The sequence below is a fragment of the Xenopus laevis genome, chromosome 2S (assembly GCF_017654675.1).
Source record: "Xenopus laevis strain J_2021 chromosome 2S, Xenopus_laevis_v10.1, whole genome shotgun sequence".
Classification (NCBI taxonomy): Eukaryota; Metazoa; Chordata; class Amphibia; order Anura; family Pipidae; genus Xenopus; species Xenopus laevis.
In genome coordinates, this window is record NC_054374.1 from 4,162,501 (window position 1) to 4,186,357 (window position 23,857).

At 42.8% G+C, this 23,857-nt stretch overlaps 1 protein-coding gene across 1 annotated transcript in view; it reads left to right on the forward strand.

Annotated features, from left to right (window-relative positions):
* Nucleotides 1-14,509: 14,509 nt before the first annotated feature.
* The window catches only part of traf4.S (TNF receptor associated factor 4 S homeolog), a 42,054-nt gene continuing 32,706 nt past the window's right edge, over nt 14,510-23,857 (forward strand). The window contains exon 1 of the mRNA XM_041583318.1: nt 14,510-14,879. Coding sequence (XP_041439252.1) covers nt 14,737-14,879 — 143 coding nt within the window. The 5' untranslated portion in view covers nt 14,510-14,736. The remainder of the gene's footprint in view (nt 14,880-23,857) is intronic.

Sequence of the window (23,857 nt, forward strand, 5' to 3'; positions counted from 1 at the left end):
CCTCTAGTCTGAAGGGGAGGCCTCTGGTACGTGATTCTCTTTATGGGTAAAAAGGTCCCCTGCTATTTGTCTATAATGTCCTCTAATGTACTTGTAAAGTCTAATCATGTCCCCTCACAAGCGCCTTTTTTCCCCCAGAGAAAACAACCCCAACCTTGACAGTCTCCCCTCATAATTTAACTCTTCCCTCCCTCTAACCAGTTTAGTTGCACTTAGTCTCTGCACTCTCTCCAGCTCATTTATATCCCTCTTAAGGACTGGAGTCCAAAACTGCCCCCATACTCCAGATGAGGCCTCACCAGGGACCTATAAAGAGACACAATTATGTTTCATCCCTTGAGTTAATGCCCTTTTTTATACAAGAACTTTATTTGCTTTAGTAGCCACAGAATGACACTGCCCAGAATTAGACAACTTGTTATCTACAAAAACCCCAAGATCCTTCTCAGTTAAGGAAACTCCCAACACACTGCCATTTTCGGCCACATTTACTAAGCTCGAGTGAAGGATTCGAGTGAAAAAAACGTCGAATTTCAAAGTATTTTTTTTGGGTACTTCAACCATCGAATACGCTACTACGACCTTCGATTCAAACGATTCGAAGTAAAAATCGTTTGACTAATCAACCATTCGATAATCGAAGTACTGTCTCTTTAAAAAATACTTCCACTACCTACTTCGGTAGTTTAAACCTACCGAGGTACAATGTTAGCCTATGGGGACCCTCCCCGTTACTTTTCTAAGCTTTTTTTGATCAAAGGAAAATCCTTTGACAGATCGATCAAAATCCTTCGAATCGTTATTAATAGGGAAAAAAGATACATTTATAGGAAGGCCGGTATTTTTTCCAGGAAAAGGTTGCAACCCTAGTTACGGAGTTATGGTAATGTACTACTCACATTTTTGTTGTAATGATGTCATCTGCTGATGTCATCACCTGTCTCTTACGTTTTATTCACTTTGAGAAAGGCCTGAGTGCAGGTCTTCAGAATGAAAAAATGAAGATGTTTCACATTAAGACCTGAGTCATGTGGATTAACTTGCTCTGCAATATATGTATATATATATATATATATATATATATATATACTGTATATAGAGAGAAAAGAGAGAGAGAGAGCATGCACGCCTTTTCAAGCCAATAACCTGGTTGCTAATTAAATTAAAAACTTTTGCAATAATTTTACTGGAAATCCAATATTTTATTTGCAACAAATTGTCAGGTTTTAAAAATACTTTTTGGGTAACACCTGGGAGTATTGTATAAATGTATTCAATATCTAATAATAATATTAATAATATATCTAATGATATCCCATATCTGATTATGTACAGACGCCTTCACATAAGCCCAGAAGTAACACAGCGATTATTTATATAGATGCAAGTAAATTCATTTCACTGTTGTCCAGTAAAGCAGCAGTTAATGTGATTTTATTGGGAGAAGTCACATGACGCAGACATGATAGGGCCTGTCCCAAACCTGTTAATTTTTAACAAAGATTCAGAGTTAAATATAAATCCCATCTGTCAATACCTTTCTATTTTTCTAGTGCCCTGCAAATCTCCACATCATTCATCTCTATAATTGGTACAGTCCATTTATTTCTGCAGAGGAGACAATAGAAGTATTTCCCCTGCAAATCCAATGCTCTTGTGCTGCTTGTCCGATCCAATCATTGGCAAGATTTGGTGCAGCAAACAAGTAAAATAACTGCAGGGAGCTCTTTGTCTCACAATAAAGTTCTATGGGGTGTAGGCTTATTGCTAAAGGTTCTGTAGGCTGAAGGAGAGCATGTTTTTTTGGTAACTGAAGTCAGAGGACTAGGTGCCCTGTTCAGGCCCGGACTGGCAATCTGTGGGTTCTGACAAATGCCGGGGCTGCTGTGAGATGCCATAAAAAGCCACTATTTAGTGGGCTAGTGGGGGGCTGTTTGGGCCTAATCATACCTCCCAACATTTTGGTAAGTAAAAAGAGGGACAACATTTTTTTCCGCACGTACTGCATCGATAGTTTTTAACCACGCCCCTTTCTGCGGCCACACCCCCTAATTACCATGTTCATTTTACAAAATTTGGCAGGTTATGAAAGTTTGAAAATAATTCTCCTTATCTAAACAGTTTTTTTGTGCCTTAAAATTGTTACAAAGTCTCTTATTTGCACCTGTTGGCTGTTCTGGGCTCTCTGCTAAAAGCCAATTAATTGAGAAACTTTGTTTCTTTTTCTGGCTGTTCAGTGCAGAGAAAAGAGGGACTTTCCAGTACAAATGAGGGACTGCGGGTTGAGCTGTCAAAAGAAGGACTGTCCCTCCGAAAAAGGGACAGTTGGCAGGTATGGGCCTATCTGTAATTGGGATGCCAGGGCCTATTTTGACTCCCAATCCAGACCTGACCCAGTGCAATGGGTGATGGCTGATGCCCACTGAAGGGCGGTGATAAAGTAAATTCATTAGATATGATTACATCAAAGTATGGGTTTGACCATTAGTAGTCACAGGTGGAGCTGTTCTTGAGTAGAGGTCTACCTGTCACCACTTCATGCTCTTCAAGCATCATCTGAAAGCTAAAAAGAGGCACAAAAAGAAGGCAAACAGTAATAACTAAAAATGTATAAAAAATAGATAAATAATGAAGACCAATTGCAAAGTTGTTAGGTATAGGACATTCTGTAGGAGTCTGGTTCCTCTGTAGACCTACCAGCTTCCGAACTTGTCTCTGAGATGGAAATGGGACACCGCCAGAACCTACTTTCACCGGAATCAGCCTGTACAGCAATGCCACAAACCTGCACTTCTTGTATCTTCTCTTTCCTAAACACCTCCAAGAAATGGACCCCCAACCAAATTGGATCAATTTGAGCTGGATTTACTAACAGCTCTGTATGTATGTAGTCACCTGAGATGATATTTCACCTTTCAGTTCTTATAATTACCCTTACAACGTAAGTCTTAAGACCTAGGCTAATCGTTTGTACTTCTCTGTAATTTACTGTACAAATACTGCAATTGCTCTCTCTGACCTCTCTAGATTCCAAAATCATCCAGCACCCATAGCTGAAGCTGCCTCTTGTTGCACCCTGGCCTTTTATTTTTGTTTATTTATTTAGACTTATTTAGATTTCCCTTTCCTCTACCTGCCTATGGAAGCAGCAATATCGCTGACTGCAGGGAATGGAGTGTCCCATGTAAGGACGGCTCTGGCTGCATCTCCTGTTCTATTACACACAGCAAAGCAACATCAATGAAATGGTTCTGTATCCATTTATATACGATGGGAGCATTTTATAGCTCTCAAAAATAGTATTGCTTTAGAAAGCTGTATTTATAAATAACCAATGGAAGCAGAAGCTTCAATTAGAAAAAGGCATTCGATTAATTACAAATATATGTTATAAGGTATTTGATACACAGCATTAGGGGATTTTATAGAATAATTATATACATTTTTCTAAAGTATAGCTCAATTAGGGTTTTTTTGTCTGTCTTTCTGTTTTCATCAATATATATATAACTACAGACAGATTGCATTAACATCAGTTGCTATGAAGTGTCTTGAAAAAATGGTTCTTAACTATATCAGCTCTATCATCCCCAACTCTCTGGATCCACTTCAATTTGCATATCGTCCAATCAGATCCACAGAAGATGCAGTTGCCCTAGCAATGCGCTCTGCTTTATTACACCTAGAAAAACCTAACACTTATATACGCATGCTGTTCCTAGATTACATTTCCGATTTCAATACCATAAAGCAGTGATCCCCAACCAGTAACTCGTGAACAACATGTTGCTCCCCAACCCATTGGATGTTGCTCCCAGTGGCTTCAAACAGGAGCTTATTTTTGAATTCCAGGCCTGGAGGCAAGTTTGATTGCATAAAAACCGTGTGTACTGCCAAATAAAGTTTTCTGTAGGCTTCCAGTCCACATAGAGGCTACCAAATAGCCAATCACACCCCTTCGTTGGCATCCTCCGGAAGCATTTTCATTCTTATGTTGCTCCCCAACCCTTATTACATTTGAATGTGGCTCACAGGTGAAAAAGGTTGGGGATCCCTGCCATAAAGCCTCAAAAACTCATCAACAAACTCGCAACTCTTCCTCTGCCTCAGCACCTCAGTAACTATTTCTGATTTTCTCACTAACAGACCTCAATTTGTTAAGATGGGGAAACGCATGTCTACTACAATTCTCACCAGCACAGGTCCACCACAAGGATGCTGCCTCAGCCCCAAGCTTTTCTCCCTCTACACCTTCAACTGCTCATCTTCCATATAAAACTGAAAAGTCTATAAGTTTGCAGATGACACTACTGTGCTCGGCCTCATCCAAGACAATGATGAAACCAATGATGAACACGATCCCTTACAAATCGGAAATATCAAAATAGAGCAGGTTGTAAGCATTACATTTCTAGGTCTACACATTGCAAATTCTTTAAAATGGACCGGCAACACCAAGGCCATAATCTGGAAATCTCATCAACGTCTTCATTTCCTCTGAAAACGGAAAAGGTGTGGAATCAACAGGTTTGCACAAATCACCTTCTACAGAGCCAAGATTGAAAGGATTCTAACTGACAACATAGAAGTGTGGTTTGGTAGCATCACGCAGCAGATAAAAAACCTCTCTCCAGAGCGCGGTAAAAACGAATCCTCTCCACCAAACTTCCATCACTGTCCGATCTAGACACAGCCAGATGCAAGAACAAAATGAAAACCATTACCTGCGACAAAAGTCACCCAGGACATGAAATAATAACTTGGCATAACCCCAATTACTCATTGAGGCACAGGAGGCCTGAAAGCATAAAAACCAGAAGCAAAAAACTATTTCATAACTTCTTTCCAAGAGCCGTCAGACTAACTGCAAATGAGAAAGAAGAAACCTTCAGGAATCACCTGTCCCAACCAATCATCTAGTCCCAACGAACCAAATGGTCTAATTTGCACTCCCAGCACTTTACGTTTACTATTTATTAATTTTATACTCTGTATCTCTGTATCCCATATACATTGTAAATATCAATATATTGTAAAAATCAATATGTGTCTCACTGGACTGTGCTGCAATAGAAATTCCTATGTACTCCTGGTACAAAAGGCAATAAATAACTATTTGATTTGACTTGACTTGACTTGACTTGATTTCCCTGCCAAAATAAAGAAACAAATCCAACCCGTGAACAAGGCCAATTACACTCTGCTCGTACACTAGTTCTTAATAGAATTAATAGTCCTGAATACTCGAAGGATTTCCATCCACTCTGGTAAATACATATTAAGCCTGGTTTAAGAAATATTGTTACATTTATAAATGGTATAATTTAATCCAGGCACATGGAATATTATGCATGGGGGATGCTCATCAATTCTTCTCTAACAACTGGAATACAGCTTAAAGGGATTGGCTTTAATTAAATGAAGATGTTCCAAAGTTTCCACTAATTCCATTAGAATCTTTTTTTCCCCCCTGTTTAATTTAAAAAAAACAGATGTGAGTCGGGACCCAGGCAGCTGAGACCTGTGATGTATATAACATGTCTGCACTGGTCCCAATTAATCATTGATTCTCTAGGCCAGCTATTCCCATTCACTGACTGTTCGGGGCCGATTCACTAACTTCGAGTGAACGATTCGAAGTAAAAAAACTTTGAATTTTGAAGTGTTTTTTGGGCTACTTCGACCATCAAATGGGCTACTTCGACCTTCGACTACAACTTCGAACTAAAAATCGTTTGACTATTCGACCATTCGATAGTCGAAGTACTGTCTCTTTAAGAAAAAACTTCGACCCCCTAGTTCACCATCAAAAAGCTACCGAACTCAATGTTAGCCTATGGGGAAGGTCCCCATAGGCTTTCCTAAATTCGATCATTGGATTAAAATCCTTCGAATCGTTCGAGTCGAAGGATTTTATTGTTTGATCGAAGGAATAATCGCACTATTTGCGCTAAAATCCTTCGACTACGATAGTCGAAGGATTTTAATTCCCAGTCGAATATCGAGGGTTAATTAACCCTTGATATTCGACCCTTTGTGAATCGGCCCCTTCATCTCTGTGTTGGGGGTTTAAACGGGTAAAACCAAAGGAAAAACAATGTCTTGGTTAGTCCAAATGCTGTATTACTAAGGCTGCAGAATGGGCGATATATATATATATATAAATATATATATATATAAATATATATATAATTATATAAAAGTTATTTTCAATAAATAACCCTTTCACTTTTTAAGACTTGAGATTGCGGACATTGTTATTTGATTATTCTATATTTTATGACTGCACCCAGGCACTTAGATTTTTTTGTAAAGTGAGTGCCGGCTAATTTTCATGATATATACATATATATATATACACTTCTTTGACATATTTTGAGCAGGAAACAGGTACAATTAGATGTCTGGGCTTTTGTGCTTTAAGCCTTTTCAGACAGTAAATGAATCTGTAAGACAAAATTGGTACTTTGTACATTGTACACTCCTTCGGCCAACACACAGGTAGGACTGGATTCCCCACTACATAAAGAAGGATCTTCGGGCTGTCACAGAGCTTAACCTCCATTGTCGTGCATTAAGATGAAATCTACGCAGCATATTATGTACATTCCTATTAATATACATTTATATATGGAACTGCAGAGACAAATCTCATCTTCTGCGGGACGACTAATCTCCCCAAACTGCCTCCCCTGACTTCCTGCCGGCTAGAATGGAAATCGCTGGTGGGATGGCAATCGGTGCGTTTTATTTTCCGAAGTCGTCCGAAGTTGCCTCTTAAGGACAAATCACTCCAAGTGCCAGAATTGAAATCGCGGTGGGAGGCAGTTCGGGAGAATAGTTGCCCCGAAGAAGAGGCGATTTATCGCTTCGCGACTAAATCTCCCTGAATCTGAGAGTGTGTCTCTGCCCTCAGAATAGGTGCAACTGTTGCTGCTGCTATTGGCCTTCAGGTTACAAAAATAGGAGAAAAAAGTGTTACAAAGCATCTCTAAGAAATGCCACACTCCCCATATGAGAGCTTGGGGACAATGGTACCTGTGCTGTATGGTGGTCCCCCAATGCTCCTTGTCTTAAAGCTTCCATGACCTGCAGTAGGTAAAAGCAAGTATCCTGCAGCTTTGTGCCTTTATATGTTCACTGAATTCCTTTGTGACTTACAATAAGGGGTACATTATTAATACAGGATCATTTAGGTGCAATGAGTCCCTGCTCTACGTTGGAAGAATTGGAAGGAAATATAGGGTCACCGGGACGGATTATGTGAAATAACTAGCCAAGGCATTTTTGTGCTGAAAAATTCTGGTACCGGCCTTGTGTTGTATCCAATTCTAGAGAAGTGCAGATGGCAGAGGTGGTTTTGGGTGTTTCTATGCCAGTTTAATACACCCCATGTCCCATATCATGCTTAAGTTGACAAGACACTCAAAACTCCAAAAAAACCAAAACTCTAATTAAAAGGAAGGTCAATGACAATCGAAAATTGTTTTGATGCCCATTGACTTTAATGCGTTTCACGAATTTTTTGGTGAAATGCCACAGATTTGCCCGTCACTACTGGCCAACTGTAATTTGTTGAAAAACACAGCAAGTTTAAAGCCAATTGCATTCCACTCGGCTTAAAAGTTACATTTATTGTCATATAAATAAGCATACATGCCTTGGGGTTTGCTTGGTCACCAAAAGAATAGAGAAACAAAACACACAATTGTGTTAACAAATACCTCAAACAAATAATGTATCAATGGCATGGAAAAAGAATCCCTAATGTTACCTGTTAACTTGGCAAATGCTAGTGATGTGGTGCCTCAAACAATCCTGAATAGACCTGAATATACTATTATTAGTGGGTAGCCAATGAGTCTTAAGCTGGCCATAGACTCAAAGATCTGCTCGTTTGGCGACATCGCCAAACGAGTGGATCTTTCCCCGATATGCCACTAACGGCATGGCTATATTGGGGGTAATTCGATCGTTCGGCTGTATGGCCGAACGATCGAATTACGATGCGCCAAGGGGCTCCGACAGGTCGGTCGGTTAAAAATCCAACCTTCCCGATCAATATCGTGGCCAGATATCGATCGGGAAGACCCGTCGGAAGCCCCCATACACGGCCAGATAAACTGTCAAATCGGTCCAAACGACTGATATCTGCAGCTTTATCTGCCCGTGTATGGCCACCTTTAATCTACTGGGATGTGAATTGGAAGATCACAAGTTTGGTCTTCTCCTCTATAACCGGACATGTGCGTAACAATGGAACAGAATCACTGCCCAGTGGGGCACCATCCTAAAGTTCAATGCCATGAAAGTAAACATTCTGGAACAAAAATCTGGGGAATTTACCTGCAATGTGGTAAAAAAGAATCTAATAATGGGTCAGGTTTAGACATGTTGGACAGGACAATGGAGTAACCCCTGGAAGCTGGATCAGCAGCCTATGGGTAAGGCCACCAACCACCATCTTTGAGTGGAGGCCTAATTGTGAATTTTATACAGAGGCATTATAATGACCAGTATTTGATTTGATTTTTCTTGAAGAGTGTGCACTTCCATGGCATTTCATGCCAATATGTCTACTGGGGCAGTTTTATGGGTACGCAATCCCCTAGGCTTGGCCCTGTCCATATAGAAATCACTTGTGCTTAGGGTTGCCACCTGGCTGGTATTTTACTGGCCTGGCTGTAAAAATGATACTTGGAGCCAATGTTATTAATAATTTCAGAAAAGGTGGCAACCCTACTTGTGGTCCTAGCACTGGTAGGTGCAAGCTGTGCTCTATGTACAATCTTGGGTTATTACTCATTCAGTCTTGTCTGCGAAATCATGTTTCTCCGTGACATCTCAGCTTCTGACTTGACACTCCCACTATTGCAAAACTACAGAGCCCAGAATCTTCTACCTGAGGAAAGAAAATAAATATCTATTTATAAAAATAAAACAATGTAAAAAATGGTTACTCTTTTTCAGATATTCCAGCACAGAATGCTAAAACCAGTAAGATTTGCCCTTTCCAATGTTCAGACGAGAGGATGAGCAGCACATGATTCATGCCATTTGCCCAAGGAATCTCTGGTAAGGCTTAAGAAAACAGGATTAATTCTTGTAAAAGACGCAGAAATTCTTACGGCTACGAAACTCCATAATTACTCAACATGTATGTGCTGATAACAGTATGTTATTTTTCAACCCAAAGGCTGCCAACGCTTGGCCTTTAATGCCTCAGGCTCCAAATTGTTTACGAAACAAGATTTAAGTGAAAAGTTATGAAAGCAGAAGCCAAAAATAAGTACGGCACATATTATGTCTTACTAAGTAAATTGCACTTCTTAGGCATAAGACTGGGCTTAGAAACCAATACTGTGCATTTCAATTCCCCTATAATAGGTTTAGGGGGATGACTGTAAAAATTATGGCTCGACTACTTTTTTTTAACTACTTATTCCTGATTGTGCACTTGTCTACACAAAATCGACTCTGTAAGTATCAGCTTCATCGTTCCTTTCTCCATCAAGAACAATAAAGTATGATCCAGTGGCGTAATTAGTTGTTACTGGGCTCCAAAGCAAATTTAATTTAGGGCCCCAAAACATTGGTAAGTTGATCTATTCTACTAAGACATCTTGAAATTTCTTATTAATTTGATCCAGCTTCCAGGGGTTACTCCACTGTCCTGTCCTACGTGTCTAAACCTGACCCATTATTAGATTCTTTTTTACCACATTGCAGGTAAATTCCCCAAATTTTTGTTCCAGAATGTTTACTTTCATGACATTGAACTTTAGGATGGTGCCCCACTGGGCAGTGATTCTGTTCCATTGTTACGCACATGTCCGGTTATAGAGGAGACTTACCTTAAGGTGGCCATGCATGATGGTTGGGCAGTTTGGGCCAGTTATGACTGCTGCCCCCAGAATTTCAGGATTATAGGCCCCAACGGAAAATATTTAGAGGAAAAAAAGTGAATAGGGGCTTCTTTTCTTCCTTCTGTTCCAATGATTGGTGGGATTGGCCCCAACAAATTGAACAATAGAAAAATGACCATACACGTGTATAGCCTGTTATATGGTATCCATAGATTTGGTCTATGGACCAACTGGATACAATTGAAGTGTAGCTGTGTCACCTTTAGCGTCAGGGCACATGCTCTGATTCGGGGAGATTAGTCGCGACGGGCTAGAATGTAAATCACGGACGGGATGGCACTCGGAGCGATTCGTTTTCCTAAGTCGCCCGAAGTTGCCTCATGAGGAATCTTCGGGCGACTTCAGAAAACAAAGCGCTCCGGTGATTTACATTCTAGCCGGTGGGAGGCAGGGAGATTAGTCGCCCTGAAGAAGAGGAGATTTGTCGCTGGGCGACTAATCTGGCAGTGTGTGCCCTGACCCTTAGACCTCATTATTTATTTAGTAGCTCAAGCAAGTTTCTCAGTGTAATTTATACCATAGATCAGGGATCCCCAACCTTTAGAACCCGTGAGCAACATTCAGAAGTAAAAGGAGTTGGGGAGCAACACAAGCATGAAAAATGTTCCTGGGGTGCCAAATAAGGGCTGTGATTGGCCATTTGTTGGCCCCTATGTGGATTGTCAACCTACATTGAGGCTTGGTTTGGCAGTGCACCTGGTTTTTATCCAACCAAAACTTGCCCCCAAGCCTGGAATTCAAAAATAAGCAACTGCTTTGAGGCCAATGGGAGCAACATCCAAGGGGTTGGGGAGCAACATGTTACTCACGAGCTACTGGTTGGGGACCACTGCCATAGATCTAATTTCCAAAACGTTTGCCCTTGAGTCAGGCACTTCCATGAGTGGAGCATTGGTCAACCCGAGACTCGTGGGTTTATTCAGTGGTCAACAGATTTGGGCCAAACTGTCATTAGAAAAGTGGGTTGCAGGTGGGTTTGGGACTAATGCAGACCTGCTCCTTTGTACCTTTATTATCCTATGTACTGTATATATTCATATATCATGACTCACATCTAAGAAATCTAAAGTATGGGCCAAATTATACCAAATTACGCATCACTAGTTTATATTCATGTCAATGGCAGTTGGCACTTAGGTGGGATCAAGATTTTTTTCTTAGTTGTGTTTTTCAGCTTCGTGTGCCATGAACCGAATGGCATTACAGAAATGACATTACAACAACAAATCACGGTCTTGTTCTCCAGAATCCAGTCTTGTGACTTTTACGGTGTATTCATATAAATATTTTTATATCACTCAGTGGAATGTTTGCAAAACAGAAACAGGAAATCGGTTTCTGACGGTGAGAAGGAAACCTGTGGGATATCTGATACCATAGAGCAAGGGGCCAACCCGGTGAGAAGAGCAACATCTATGGAATTCACTGTCTGGCTGGTTGTTTTCATAGATACTGTATTTACACAAACTGGATATACCTGTAACCAAACTCAAAATATTTTATTTATTCTGTCCACTTTTACCTCCCCAGAAAGGGTGTGAGGGATTGGAACAGATATCTGTCTCTCTATCATTTTTCATTTGCTGTAGGTTTATGTTCTACAATAACTTCCTGAGATCCCCCTTGAAGTGACATCCTAGTAGCTTCATTATTATTGTTGCTCTCAGTGCAACCAGCATGGAGCACATACAGTACCACTGAATAGGGTTGGCCAACTGAAGGCCCAGATAGGCTCCTCTGAAAGAATTGTATGGCTCAAGACATCCACTGACCAATGTGCAGGACGCCATCACTTCATTATAATCTGGCCCTGGTCCACAATATAGAAGAGAGATCACCAACAAGTGGATCTCTGCATGGTCTATTCTAGGGCAAATATGTTGGATCTATAGAGACCAATGCTGTCCTCATTTGTTGGCATTTTCAAAACTGGCTGATAGATATCTGGATGCATTTGGATCAGATATTGGTCAGACAATGTCCACATGAATTGGATGATAATCTACCGACTTTTTTCAGCCAACCATAGATGTTACAATTACGATCTTTCCTGTTTCCAGGAATGTTTGTTTGTTTCAATACACACGTGTAGAGCTGAATTGTCACATATTCAGGTAGAAACAATTAAATTCTATATGTATCTGACGATTCAGCACTAACAATCAGGGTCGGACTGGGCATGGGGGGGCCCACCGGGTAACTATACTCCGGCCCCCCCGTGCGCATGCGCGAACGTCTCGGCGCACGCTGGTTTGTGCCCAAACGCAGGTGCGCATGCGCAAACACAGACGCGCATGCGATACCGGCGCACCAATTCATTTTTATTTGGGGGCCCAGACATCAGCGGAGGGGGGCCAGAACATTGGGGGAGGGGGGGCTGGGCTGGCGTTTTTTCCCGGTTTCCCGCCGGCCCAGTCCGACACTGCTAACAATGGCCGATGTTCTTGTGCCTATGGCTCCTAATCAAAATTTTCTGTCCAGTCTGATTGACGAGCCGACCGATATCCAAGTCTTCTGCTGATATAGATCGGCTCATCTCCCACCATATACACCGAATGTTGTACAAAGATTCCTTTCCTGTCTATGGCCACCTTTATCCTTGGGGTATTTATAAATCTGGAATAAATGATATCTCTTTTTATTACTAAGATTATTGACCGTTATCACCATTTTGATTACATTAATCTTACTGAACTTGCCGAATTAGAGCAAATTAGCTGTAAAAACTGTCGATGGCCACGGATAATCCAACAATGAGCGCGAGTAGTAGGGGAGAAGTTGCAGCAGTTGTATGTACATCTGTACACAAAAACATCATATGATATTTATTCCAGTCACAGATAATTACGGATTCATTTTTTCCTCCACAAATATCATAAATCATTTCTAAATCATATAAATCAGAAATACAAAAGATCAACTGATACAATTGTAGGAATTTCCACACCAGCAATGTGACAATATGGCCACTAGGGGCGCTGATGCTCTTACTACAGAATTTGCAGCTCAGGGTAAGCAATTTGGAAGCTTCAGCTTTAGTTAAATGGAAAAATGCATAAATCAAGCTAGAGCCTCTTGTTTAAGTTCTTGAGTTGAGTTCATCTTTCAATATCTTTGGGGTTTGACTTTAGTACTGGGGTGCCTTTAGTTCTGATGGGGATCAGGCCATGAGATATTTCAAGGCAACATTGTTTATATAGAGCAGGAATTTCAACCATTAGTTCTTCAGCTGTTGTTGAACTACAAGTCTCATCAGACCCCCCAAAAGTCATTTGATGTAGAAGGTGCTGGGAGTTGTTTTTCAGCAACTGGATGATTCTAAATATAGGGATTAGGTAAATGAATGTGATTGGTGTAATAATGTGTATATTTGTGAAATAACATTTCTAGGAGGAGATTCAGCAGAACAAAGAATCTCACAGGGTGTCATATCTCGACCTAAGGCAGAGGTAGGAAATGTAAAGTTTGTATGAGAAACGATGTTAGTGCGAATAAACCCAGCGAGTGTCAGACAGTCTGTGCCCGGGAATCCGTCTGGAGCTCGGAGGAGCATTTTGGCAGAAGAGCTGAGCTCTGTCAATCCTTCTCACTGTAACAGGTGGGAGAGAGACAGAGAGAGATAGAGAAAGACAGAGATAGAAAGAGAGAGGGAGAGACAGACAGATACAGAGAGAGACAGATACAGAGAGATACACAGAGAGAGACAGATATATATATATAGAGAGAGAGAGAGAGAGAGTGAGATACAGAAAAAGAGCCAGAGAGAGAAATACAGAGAGAGAGAGACAGATACAGAGATAGACAGAAAAAGAGACAGAGAGACACACACACAGAGATACAGAGAGAGACAGAGATAGAGGGAGAGAGAGAGACACACACACAGACACACAGAAAGATACAGAGAGAGACAGAAAAAGAGAGACAGATACAGAGAGACAGAGAGATACACAGAGAGAGAGAGATACAGAGACAGAGAGACAGAGAGAGGGAGAGAGACACAGAGAGCGACAGACAGAGAGACACAGACAGACAGAGAGAATGGGAGAGAGACAGAGAGATAAAGAGAGAGAGAGAGAGAGGGGGGAGGACACAGAGACAGAGAGAGAGAGAGAGAGAGAGAGAGAGAGAGAGACAGAGAGAGACAGAGATAGAGACAGAGAGATAAAGAGAGAGCGAGAGAGAGGGGGGAGGACACAGAGACAGAGAGAGAGAGAGAGAGAGAGAGAGAGAGAGAGAGAGAGAGATAGAGAGAGAGAGACAGAGATAGAGAGAGACAGAGAGATAAAGAGAGAGCGAGAGAGAGGGGGGAGGACACAGAGACAGAGAGAGAGAGAGAGAGAGAGATACAGAGAGAGACAGACAGAGAGACACAGACAGACAGAGAGAATGGGAGAGAGACAGAGATAGACAGAGAGATAAAGAGAGAGCGAGAGAGAGGGGGGAGGACACAGAGACAGAGTGAGTCAGAGACAGAGAGAGAGACAGAGAGAGAATTGATAGATAAACCATCAGCACATGGCGGGAGGCGTGGCCTAGAGACTCCTCCCCGAGCAGGCGTGGGCGGGGCCTGGCTGGATGTACCTTGAGCAGCTGATCGAGCAGCGGGGGGAGGAGCCGACAGATCACAGAAGTCACAGAACAGACACAGAACTGGCACTTGGGTCCTGACACCGGGGAAGTGGGAACAGGAGGAGCTTTATCTCAGCTGGATTTATCACTCTCGAGCCCCTTTATCATTCTCTTCTCACTGGGACTGGAGGAACCCCGAGAGCCGGCAGCTCCCTCTTTTGAGCCGGGGAGTCGGTGCAACATGCCGGGCTACGATTATAAATTCCTGGAGAAGCTGCGGCGCAAGTTCCTGTGTCCCCTGTGCTCTAAAGCCATTCGGGAGCCCGTGCAGGTGTCGACTTGTGGCCATCGCTTCTGTGACACGTGTCTGCAGGAATTCCTCAGGTAACAGCTGACATGACACTTGCACCCAAACTGTCACCCAAACCCCTGTGTCCCTCCTACTGCCACATCCCTATACTCCACATCTCTATACTCCACACCCCTATACTCCACATCTCTATACTCCACATCTCTATACTCCACACCCCTATACTCCACATCTCTATACTCCACATCCCTATACTCCACATCTCTATACTCCACATCCCTATACTCCACATCCCTATACTCCACATCCCTATACTCCACATCTCTATACTCCACATCCCTATACTCCACATCTCTATACTCCACATCTCTATACTCCACACCCCTATACTCCACATCTCTATACTCCACATCCCTATACTCCACATCTCTATACTCCACATCTCTATACTCCACATCTCTATACTCCACATCCCTATACTCCACATCCCTATACTCCACATCTCTATACTCCACATCTCTATACTCCACATCTCTATACTCCACATCCCTATACTCCACTATACTCCACATCCCTATACTCCACTATACTCCACATCCCTATACTCCACATCCCTATACTCCACATCCCTATACTCCACATCCCTATACTCCACATCCCTATACTCCATATCCCTATACTCCACATCCCTATACTCCACTATACTCCACATCTCTATACTCCACATCTCTATACTCCACATCCCTTGACTCCACATCCCTTGACTCCGGATCCCTATACTTCTATACTGGGCTCCACTCACTCCACTCACATTGCCCCCCCCAACTGGAACTTGTCTTAATACACTTCTCCCTTAATACATTTAATACACCCCCTGTTCCCCCACCCCAGTATTTGTGTGTCCTTTTCTCATTTCTTTTTTTTTGTTTGAGCAATTTAGCAGAGTATATTTCACTCTTATTATGCCTATATGTGCTGCTAATATATTCTGCATTTCATTGGCTCTAGGCCAGATTTATTGTTTTTGTTATTTTAACTATTAAGTTTCAGTATCAGTATTTGCAATGTTGGCTTAGGCAGTGTCTATGTGACCTGATACAGCCACCACTTTTCATTCTTTATATCAGGGACCTGCCATGGCTTCTGCTGCACTACAACTCCCAGCAACCCCCAAGGCAGCCATATTTCAGCAGAAACTGGAGAAGCAGAATGTCCCTGCTCTCTATTGATTAATCCAGTGTCTTCCTCTGCTGCACTACAACTCCCAGCAACCCCCAAGGCAGCCATATTTGAGCAGAAACTGTGGAGGCTGAAGGTCCCTGATCCCCATTGATCAATCCGGTGCCTGGAGCCGGTTATCACACAAAGCTGCTCTACTGGTTGTGACTGTAGGCAACGTTGTATAATTGTCGCCTATGAGGAAGTGCAGCGAATGGCTCAGCAGGAGTTGCGCTGTGTGTTGCATTGTTGCTGGTTGTCAACAAACAGAACAGTGTGAAAGTGAATTGGTTTGGAAGCAAAGGGCATGGCCAGCACTGGGGACATTATTATTATTATTATTATTATTATTATTAGGGAGGATGAGGATGGGAGGATGGAACAAGGGTCTCTCTCTTCCCTGCTACTTAATCCTTTGTTCAGTTCCCTGATGCCGGTTACACTGAGATTTACAGAGCTCGGCTCTACTGGTGCCAAAATGCTCATCTGCTGCACCAGACGGATTCCCCAGGCACAGACCAACTGTCAGACACTCACTGTGTTTCTACTCACTCATACAAAACAAACACACACACAAAAAAAAAGGCATTTAAATGGCCAGCTCTCTGTTTAACCATAAATTAGCCAGCGGCTCAGCATTATTATTAGTATTAGTATTGCTTTCAGGCACACATGAATTGTGTTTCCGCTATATACCCACACTGACAACCTTTCTGCCTCAGTGGTGCTGCTTTATTCTCAGCGCCCAATCACAATAGAGTATTTCACTTTTAGTCACATTTCAACTCTCAATAGATTGATGTTCACACTTGTAAACCTAGTATTTTTGTTGAAGGGCTGGCTGCTGCTTATAGTTCTTGTTGTGAGACTGTATTGTAACGCATCGTAACAACAGCTCCCCTAGTGCTTTTAAATAGATGGAAGTGTTGCTGTTTTCTGTCTTTGGAATTTAGTGGGATGGATGTGTTGCATTATACAGAATTGTGTTTAGGGGGTGGTTATATAGGCCTAGGGTTGCCCAGGGCTGGATTTACATAGTGGGCGCCCCTAGGTCCACTGCCGTTAGTCGCCCCTGTCCCCTCCCCTATTCGTGCAAATTTTCATCATCTGGACTGTAGCAATGGGGATTGACGCATCCCCAGTGTTTTTGAACCAATTTGGGTGTGGTTGGGCAGCATGCCGTCCCCCTAAAATCCTGCCGCCCTAGGCCCGGGCCTAGGTGGCCTTTCCACAAATCTGGGCCTGGGGTTGCCACATGGCCGGTAAAAATAATGGTTGATCCCAATGTTATTAATAGGGAAAAAGATAAAAAGCAGACCCTGGATATATAGGGCCCCCATGAAGCCCTAATTCATATGTCATTTCAATAAATATTGGTGAAACAGGTCAACCTCTAGACATTTTGGGCAGAGGCGGGCCCTAGGCAATGCAGCCGGCCAGCTCACCCTCACTTCCCCCGGCGCATGCATTCACACATACACGGTGACGTCACACAAGTTTGCGCATGTGCAGTGACGTCGCACGCATTTGCGCATTCGCGATTACACCTCCAGCGCCGATTCGTACCTTAGGGCCGCCTGAGGAGGCTCCTGCAATCCCGCCCCCCCTCGCCGACTTACCTGTCGGGAGGGGAGGCAGGAACGCTAATGCGGAACCGGAAATTCGGCTCTTAAAGGTGCAGGAGCGGCTTTTTGCCGCCCCTGGAAACCGCTCCGGCGTTGCCGCCTCAGGCGAGTGTCTCAGCTCGCCTCATTGGCGGCGCGCCCCTGTACACCTCATGCATTTGCTCGACTTGAATGCCAGGTGAGTCTGGTCTAGGGGTAGGCAGAAGAGGTAGCTGCCCAGCACCCCTCAATCGTTGAGCCCTAGGCAGCTGCCTACCTCTAGTTCCGGCCCTGATTTTGGGGGCCTAAAAAATAATTTGCTGTGGGCCCAGGAATATCTAGTGACACCACTGCCAATAAATGTTGAAATTGCTCATTATTTAAGGCCTCATGGGGCTCCTGTACCTCCTGGGCCCCTCTGCAGCCGCAGGGTCTGCTTCCTCTGTATTTACGCCCCTGGCTGAAGCTTAAACGTATAGATCTACAACAGTTAAAAGTGTTACGTTATGTAACAGAGGCTGCTTTGGTTCCTACTACTAAAGTCACCCTTCGCACCATAAAGCTGACTTTCCTACTGTACTGCCTTTGGTGCTGCTCAAGGACTGCCCACTGTGTATATAAATGACGGAAGTTCCAATCACTTTCCCTGCATTTGAATGGAGAAAGGGAAACTGGCTGCAGTTACAAATCAAGGGATCAAGAAAATACCTGCCGGCCCTTGAATGTTGTGCTTTAATATGAAACGTTTCCCCCCTAGGGCCAAGACAAATGCCCTCTCTCTGCTCCACCCCAAAACCAAACTTTGCCATTTTGACTTTTTGTAAATAACGCAGAATATTCGCCTCATAAAAGGCCAATGTCTGTACAGCTGCCTGGGTTTTGTTAGCTGCCCTGGGAGTCTCAGACACAATAATAGTTGTAAATGCTCAGCGCTTGGTTTCTGTGCTTTTACCCTTCAGGCATCTGCCCAAATGGTGCTTTGTTCCCCTGACATGGTGTGTGTTACCTCCGCAAATAGAAACACAATGACACATTGCTGAAGTGCTCCGTCTGCACACACACAAAAAATAGGACATTTTATGCCTGACGGGACTTGGCAAATTTTTCCCTAGAAATTCCAAGTCAGCGCATACACGATCCATTCCCCTGCACGCTTGTACATTTGGTGTAACCCATTTAATATGCAGCGGAGCTCCGCTTAGTAGGTCATTGGGGGTGGGGAAGGAGACATTATTTGTATGCGGAACTAATCCATTTGGGAAATCATTTATGCAATTTAAATACACCGGGAGATTCATAGAAACTGCTTGGTCCCACGTTGAAAGGGTGACTATTCCATACTTTGTTCTGTATGATGTCACTACTTTGTTCCGTATGATGTCAATGCCCATAAATCCCAGAAATACCAACAGATGCTATTTATGTTCAGTGATACTATGGGGCAAATTCACTAAGCGCCGAAGCGCCTAACGCTAGCGTCAATTCGCTAGCGTTGGGCATTTTCGTTACTTCGCAAATTCACTAACGAACGCTGGCGTAAATTCGCTAGTGTTACTTCGCACCCTTACGCCTGGCGAATTTGCGCAACGGAAGTAACTACGCAAATTCACTAACTTGCGCAGTGTACTGAACGCTACCTTTTACGCCAGACTTCCTTCGCCACCTCAGACCAGGCGAAGCGCAATAGAGTAGATAGGGATTGCTTCAAAAAAAGTTCAAATTTTTTCTAAGTCCCAAAAAACGCTGGCGTTTTTTCTATATTATGGGTGATAGGCTGAAAAAGATAGAAATTTTTTTGGGGCTCCCCTCCTTCCCCCCTACATTTCCTAACTCATAGCAACTTAACTATACAGTGGGCACATGTGTAGGGCAAAATAAAAAATTTATTTTCTGTTTTGAAGGTTTCCCAGGCTTGTGTAGTGCTGCTACATATTCCTCCATTGTAACTTCAATTTGGCGCCGTATGCAAATTAACCATCGCTAGCGTAACTTCGCTTTGCTTGGCGAATTAACACTAGCGCAACTTCGCAATCTTACACTTCCCCTGAGCGCAACTTCGGATTTTAGTGAATTTGCGGAGCGCTGGCGAAACTACGAATCTTAGTGAATTTGCCCCTATATGTAAGTAGAGTTTCACAGTTCATACAAGCTTGATGGGGTTTATGTTTAAGGGTCAGCTATACATCATTTGTATATTTTCCTTGTTGCATACGACGGCTTTCCTAATATAGGTGTGGGATCCGTTATCCGGAAACCCGTTATCCAGAAAGTTCCGAATTATAGAAAGGCTGCCTCCCATTGACTCCATTTTATCCAAATAATCCACATTTTGCGAAATGATTTCCTTTTTCTCTGTTATAATAAAACAGTCGCTTGTACTTGATCTAAATTATAATATAATTAATCCTTATTGGAAGCAAAACCAGCCTATTTGGCTTTATATAATGTTTACATGATTTTCTAGTAGATTTAAAGAATGAAGATCCAAATTATGGAAAGATCTGTTATCCGGAAAGCCCCAGGTCCCGAACATTCTGGATAACAGGTCCTATACCTGTACAGAAAGATCGGAAGTACTGTCCTCATAGCTAGATCCCTATTATGATGAATGAATCACCCTTTTTACCAGGGCCACTAAAAGGATGGGCTTGAGTAATGTAGTGTAGTCAGTGCTCCTCTGTGGGATCCATTCAGGCCCGGACTGGCAATCTGTGGGCTCTGGCAAATGCTAGAGGGGCTGCTATAAGGTGCCATAGAAAGATAATATTTAGTGGGCTGGTAGGAGCTGTTTGGACCTCTGTGTGGGCTGATTGGGCCTCTATGTACCTGAAATGCCTATTTTAATTCTCAGTCCGGACCTGGATCCATTTCTTGTATGTGCCCCAGGTTATAATGACATATATATATATATATATATATATATATATATATATATATATATATATATATATATATATATATATATATATATATATATAAAAACATACATTTTATTGCCAGAAAATATTAGAATTTAGTTTTCAGTGAAATTGTGGGTGCATATGCAGAATTATTGCAGAATGTATATTTTTTTGGGATGAACAGAATCCAGGATTTGGGTCGGTATTTGGCAAGGATTGAACTGATCCAAGTGCCTAGCTGAATTAAATCCGCATACTTCAAATGATGTGGCTCTTTATAAGGAAATTGGGATTATTTTTTATGTGCATTCTTTATAACACTTCCTTCTCCTGCTTTACTTTAACGTAGGGTTTGGGCTTGGCCAGTTCTTTCATGTAAGATTCAGGATTTGGCCGTATCCCAAAATAGTGGGATTTGGTGCATCCCTATATTTATTTTTATAAATGACTGCTCCTTCGTTTTAATTAGTGGTGCCAGCAATGAAGTCACTAGAGGGTGAAGTGGGCTTGTATGCTTGGGTACTTGATACAAGAAGAATGAAGCTTCTCTTTGTGAGTAACCTCAGAATTTCAGTGCATTGGGGCACTGCCCTTACAGTACAGATCGCGAGAGAGGGGGGTTCGACTCTAACCTTTGGGGAGAAGCGTGACTCACGGTTTCATAGCTGTCAGCGAAATGTGGCACTGTATGCTGTCGTGGGGGAAATATCTCGCATTCCTCCCTCTGCATGGGATTATTAATACAAGTAAGGGGAGAGATGATAAATACTTAATGCTTTGTGTTCCACCCACCACCTCCCTGTATTAGTGAGCTGCCACTCTTATGTTTAGTGCACTTACACAAAATTCCCTTTATTATCGTCCTGAGCATATTCTCTATACTTGTCCTGCAGGGGACAGAGTGAAGTCAGTTGGGGAGAATTGCCTGTATGTTCCTGTATGTTCCTGTATGTTCCTGTCTCCTCGCATTTGTGTCGAGCTCCAAAATTGTGCTCTCGCTACACCGTGGGCTGTGACATCATTCAGGCAGTAAAATTAAACTTCCCAAGCCCTTGATGGCTTTGTGAGTTCATGCTAATGCAGATGCACAATTCTAGTCAAATTCTGCAAAAATCTGATCAACGGTTTTATATAAGTACAGGCTCAATAGCACTAAACTGGTTTAATGGTGAAAATATACGGGATGATAAAAGCTGCTGACTCAGACCCACCAGATCAAGTTGGCAGCCTTCCTGGCAGGCACTTATATCAGACTGGTTAGAAAATCCCATTGGATGTGCCCTCTTCCCATAGGCCCCCATTATAGTTTGATAATTCCATCTACTAGGAATACTAAGGAAAATGCAGAGAAATGGGGAGCTGAATTCATCCTGTACAAGGAGCAGTTTGAAGAATATCTAACGTCATAGACTTTTTTTTGCCTTTCTTTGATCAACTGCAGGTTTTACTTAGACTTATTACTTATTCCAACCTATTATATGTTACTATTTTAAATACCCGGCCACAGTTGCCCGAGGTTAAGTCCTCTCCACTTCTCAAAAGGGGAGAGATGATTAAATTATGATGCTAGGAAAGGGAGTTAAAATGTTATATCAGGTGGAATGAACCTTGATTAATAAGCCACTTATTTGCCTTCATCACTAGGCTGTACTCTATGATCAATTATCTCTTTTGGTCTGATGCAATCTTGAGCAACGGTGGATCTTCAGATGTTGATGAACTACAACGCAGCTGGCGGCGCTTGGATTGGTAGTTCAGCAACATCTGAAAAGCTTTTAGTTGCCCATGACTGAATGAAATTGGGTGGTGGATGGATTGGTTTGCCTCTTGCTTGCTGGGATCATGCATTGACTAACAGAGGCAATAAGCGCATATCATGATGGGTGTAACTTTTTGTAGCTGCAAGTCAATTTATTTCCAGCAATCCTTAATTGTAGGCTGCCCTATTAGGGCTCTTACAGACAAGCGTTTTTACCTGCGCTCCCCTGCATTCCGTTTTTCTGCGTTCAGCCTCAGGGGAGCGCAGGAATAGACGCATTACATTTTTCCAATGGGGCTGTACTCACACAGGTGCGTAGAGACGCAACATGCTGCATTTTTTCTGCATTCGGCGCCTACACGCGCCTGTGTGAGTACAGCCCCATTGGAAAAAATGTAATGTGTCTATTCCTGCGCTCCCCTGAGGCTGAACGCAGAAAAACGGAACGCAGGGGAGCGCAGGTAAAAACGCTCGTCTGTGAGAGCCCTTATGGTGTATAGATTTGTCTTTATTCCCAATACAGAAATGTGTACGTGGTCTCTGATTTTTTTGCACAGATGAGCTGATTTTTTTTGCACAGTTGATACATCTCAGCAGTATCTGTGGAAAATTAGCAACTATTGTATTAAACTCAGGGATTCTGCTTAGCAGGGACAAAGATAACAAATATATCAATTTAGAACAGTTAAAGAGTCGGCGACCCCCCTTCCCCCAGAGCTGCTGTAGAAGGTGAAAATTTAAACTTTACACTTCAATGTTAGAAAAACTGTCAGAAATAGGAAAATAGAAAGTAATTGAAAAAAGTCTTTATTTCTGGGGAACAATCTGAAACCAACTGAACTGGACTTCGGAAATCGAAGCGTCGCGAGTGCATTGCCACAGGCGATTTTTCATTTAAGCAGGCGGGGGAAGGCAGTTCGGGGAGATTGTCGCCCCTAAAGAAGAGGCGATTCGTTGCCAGACCCCCATACACAGCCCCTTTGACAATAATTTAGTGTGTTTACTCCTGCGCTCCCCTGCAGCTGAACAAAAGAAAGCGGAATGCAAGGGAAGGGCAACAAAAACCGCCCGTGTGTAAGAGCCCCTACTTGTTCAAATCTAATTGCTGATTGGTTGCTATAGGAAACATCACCAGTGATATTAATCTCCAGGGTGGGTAAAAAGGGTTCTAACCCCCACATTTAGTATAAAGGTGGCCATACACCCGATCATGGGCCCTAGGGCCCAACAATCGGATTAGAATGGAGGACATACAGGTGGTCGGATCGCGGGACGGCATCAATGAACAGATGTGGCTGCGATCCGACGAGATTTTTTACCCTGCCCAATCAACATCTGCCCGACTTTTGGCTAGTATCGATCGGAGCCTGTCAGAGAGCCCCACACATGGGCCAATAAGCTTCCAACTTGGCCTGTCGGCAGCTTTTATTGGCCCGTGTATGGGGGTCGTAAGGGCAGGGGCACTCGGGCAGATTCGGGGAGATTTAATCGCCTGGCGACCAATCACCTCTTCCCCCTGCCTTCCGCCTGCTAAAATGAAAAATTGCCTGCGGCAATGCACTCGTGGCGCT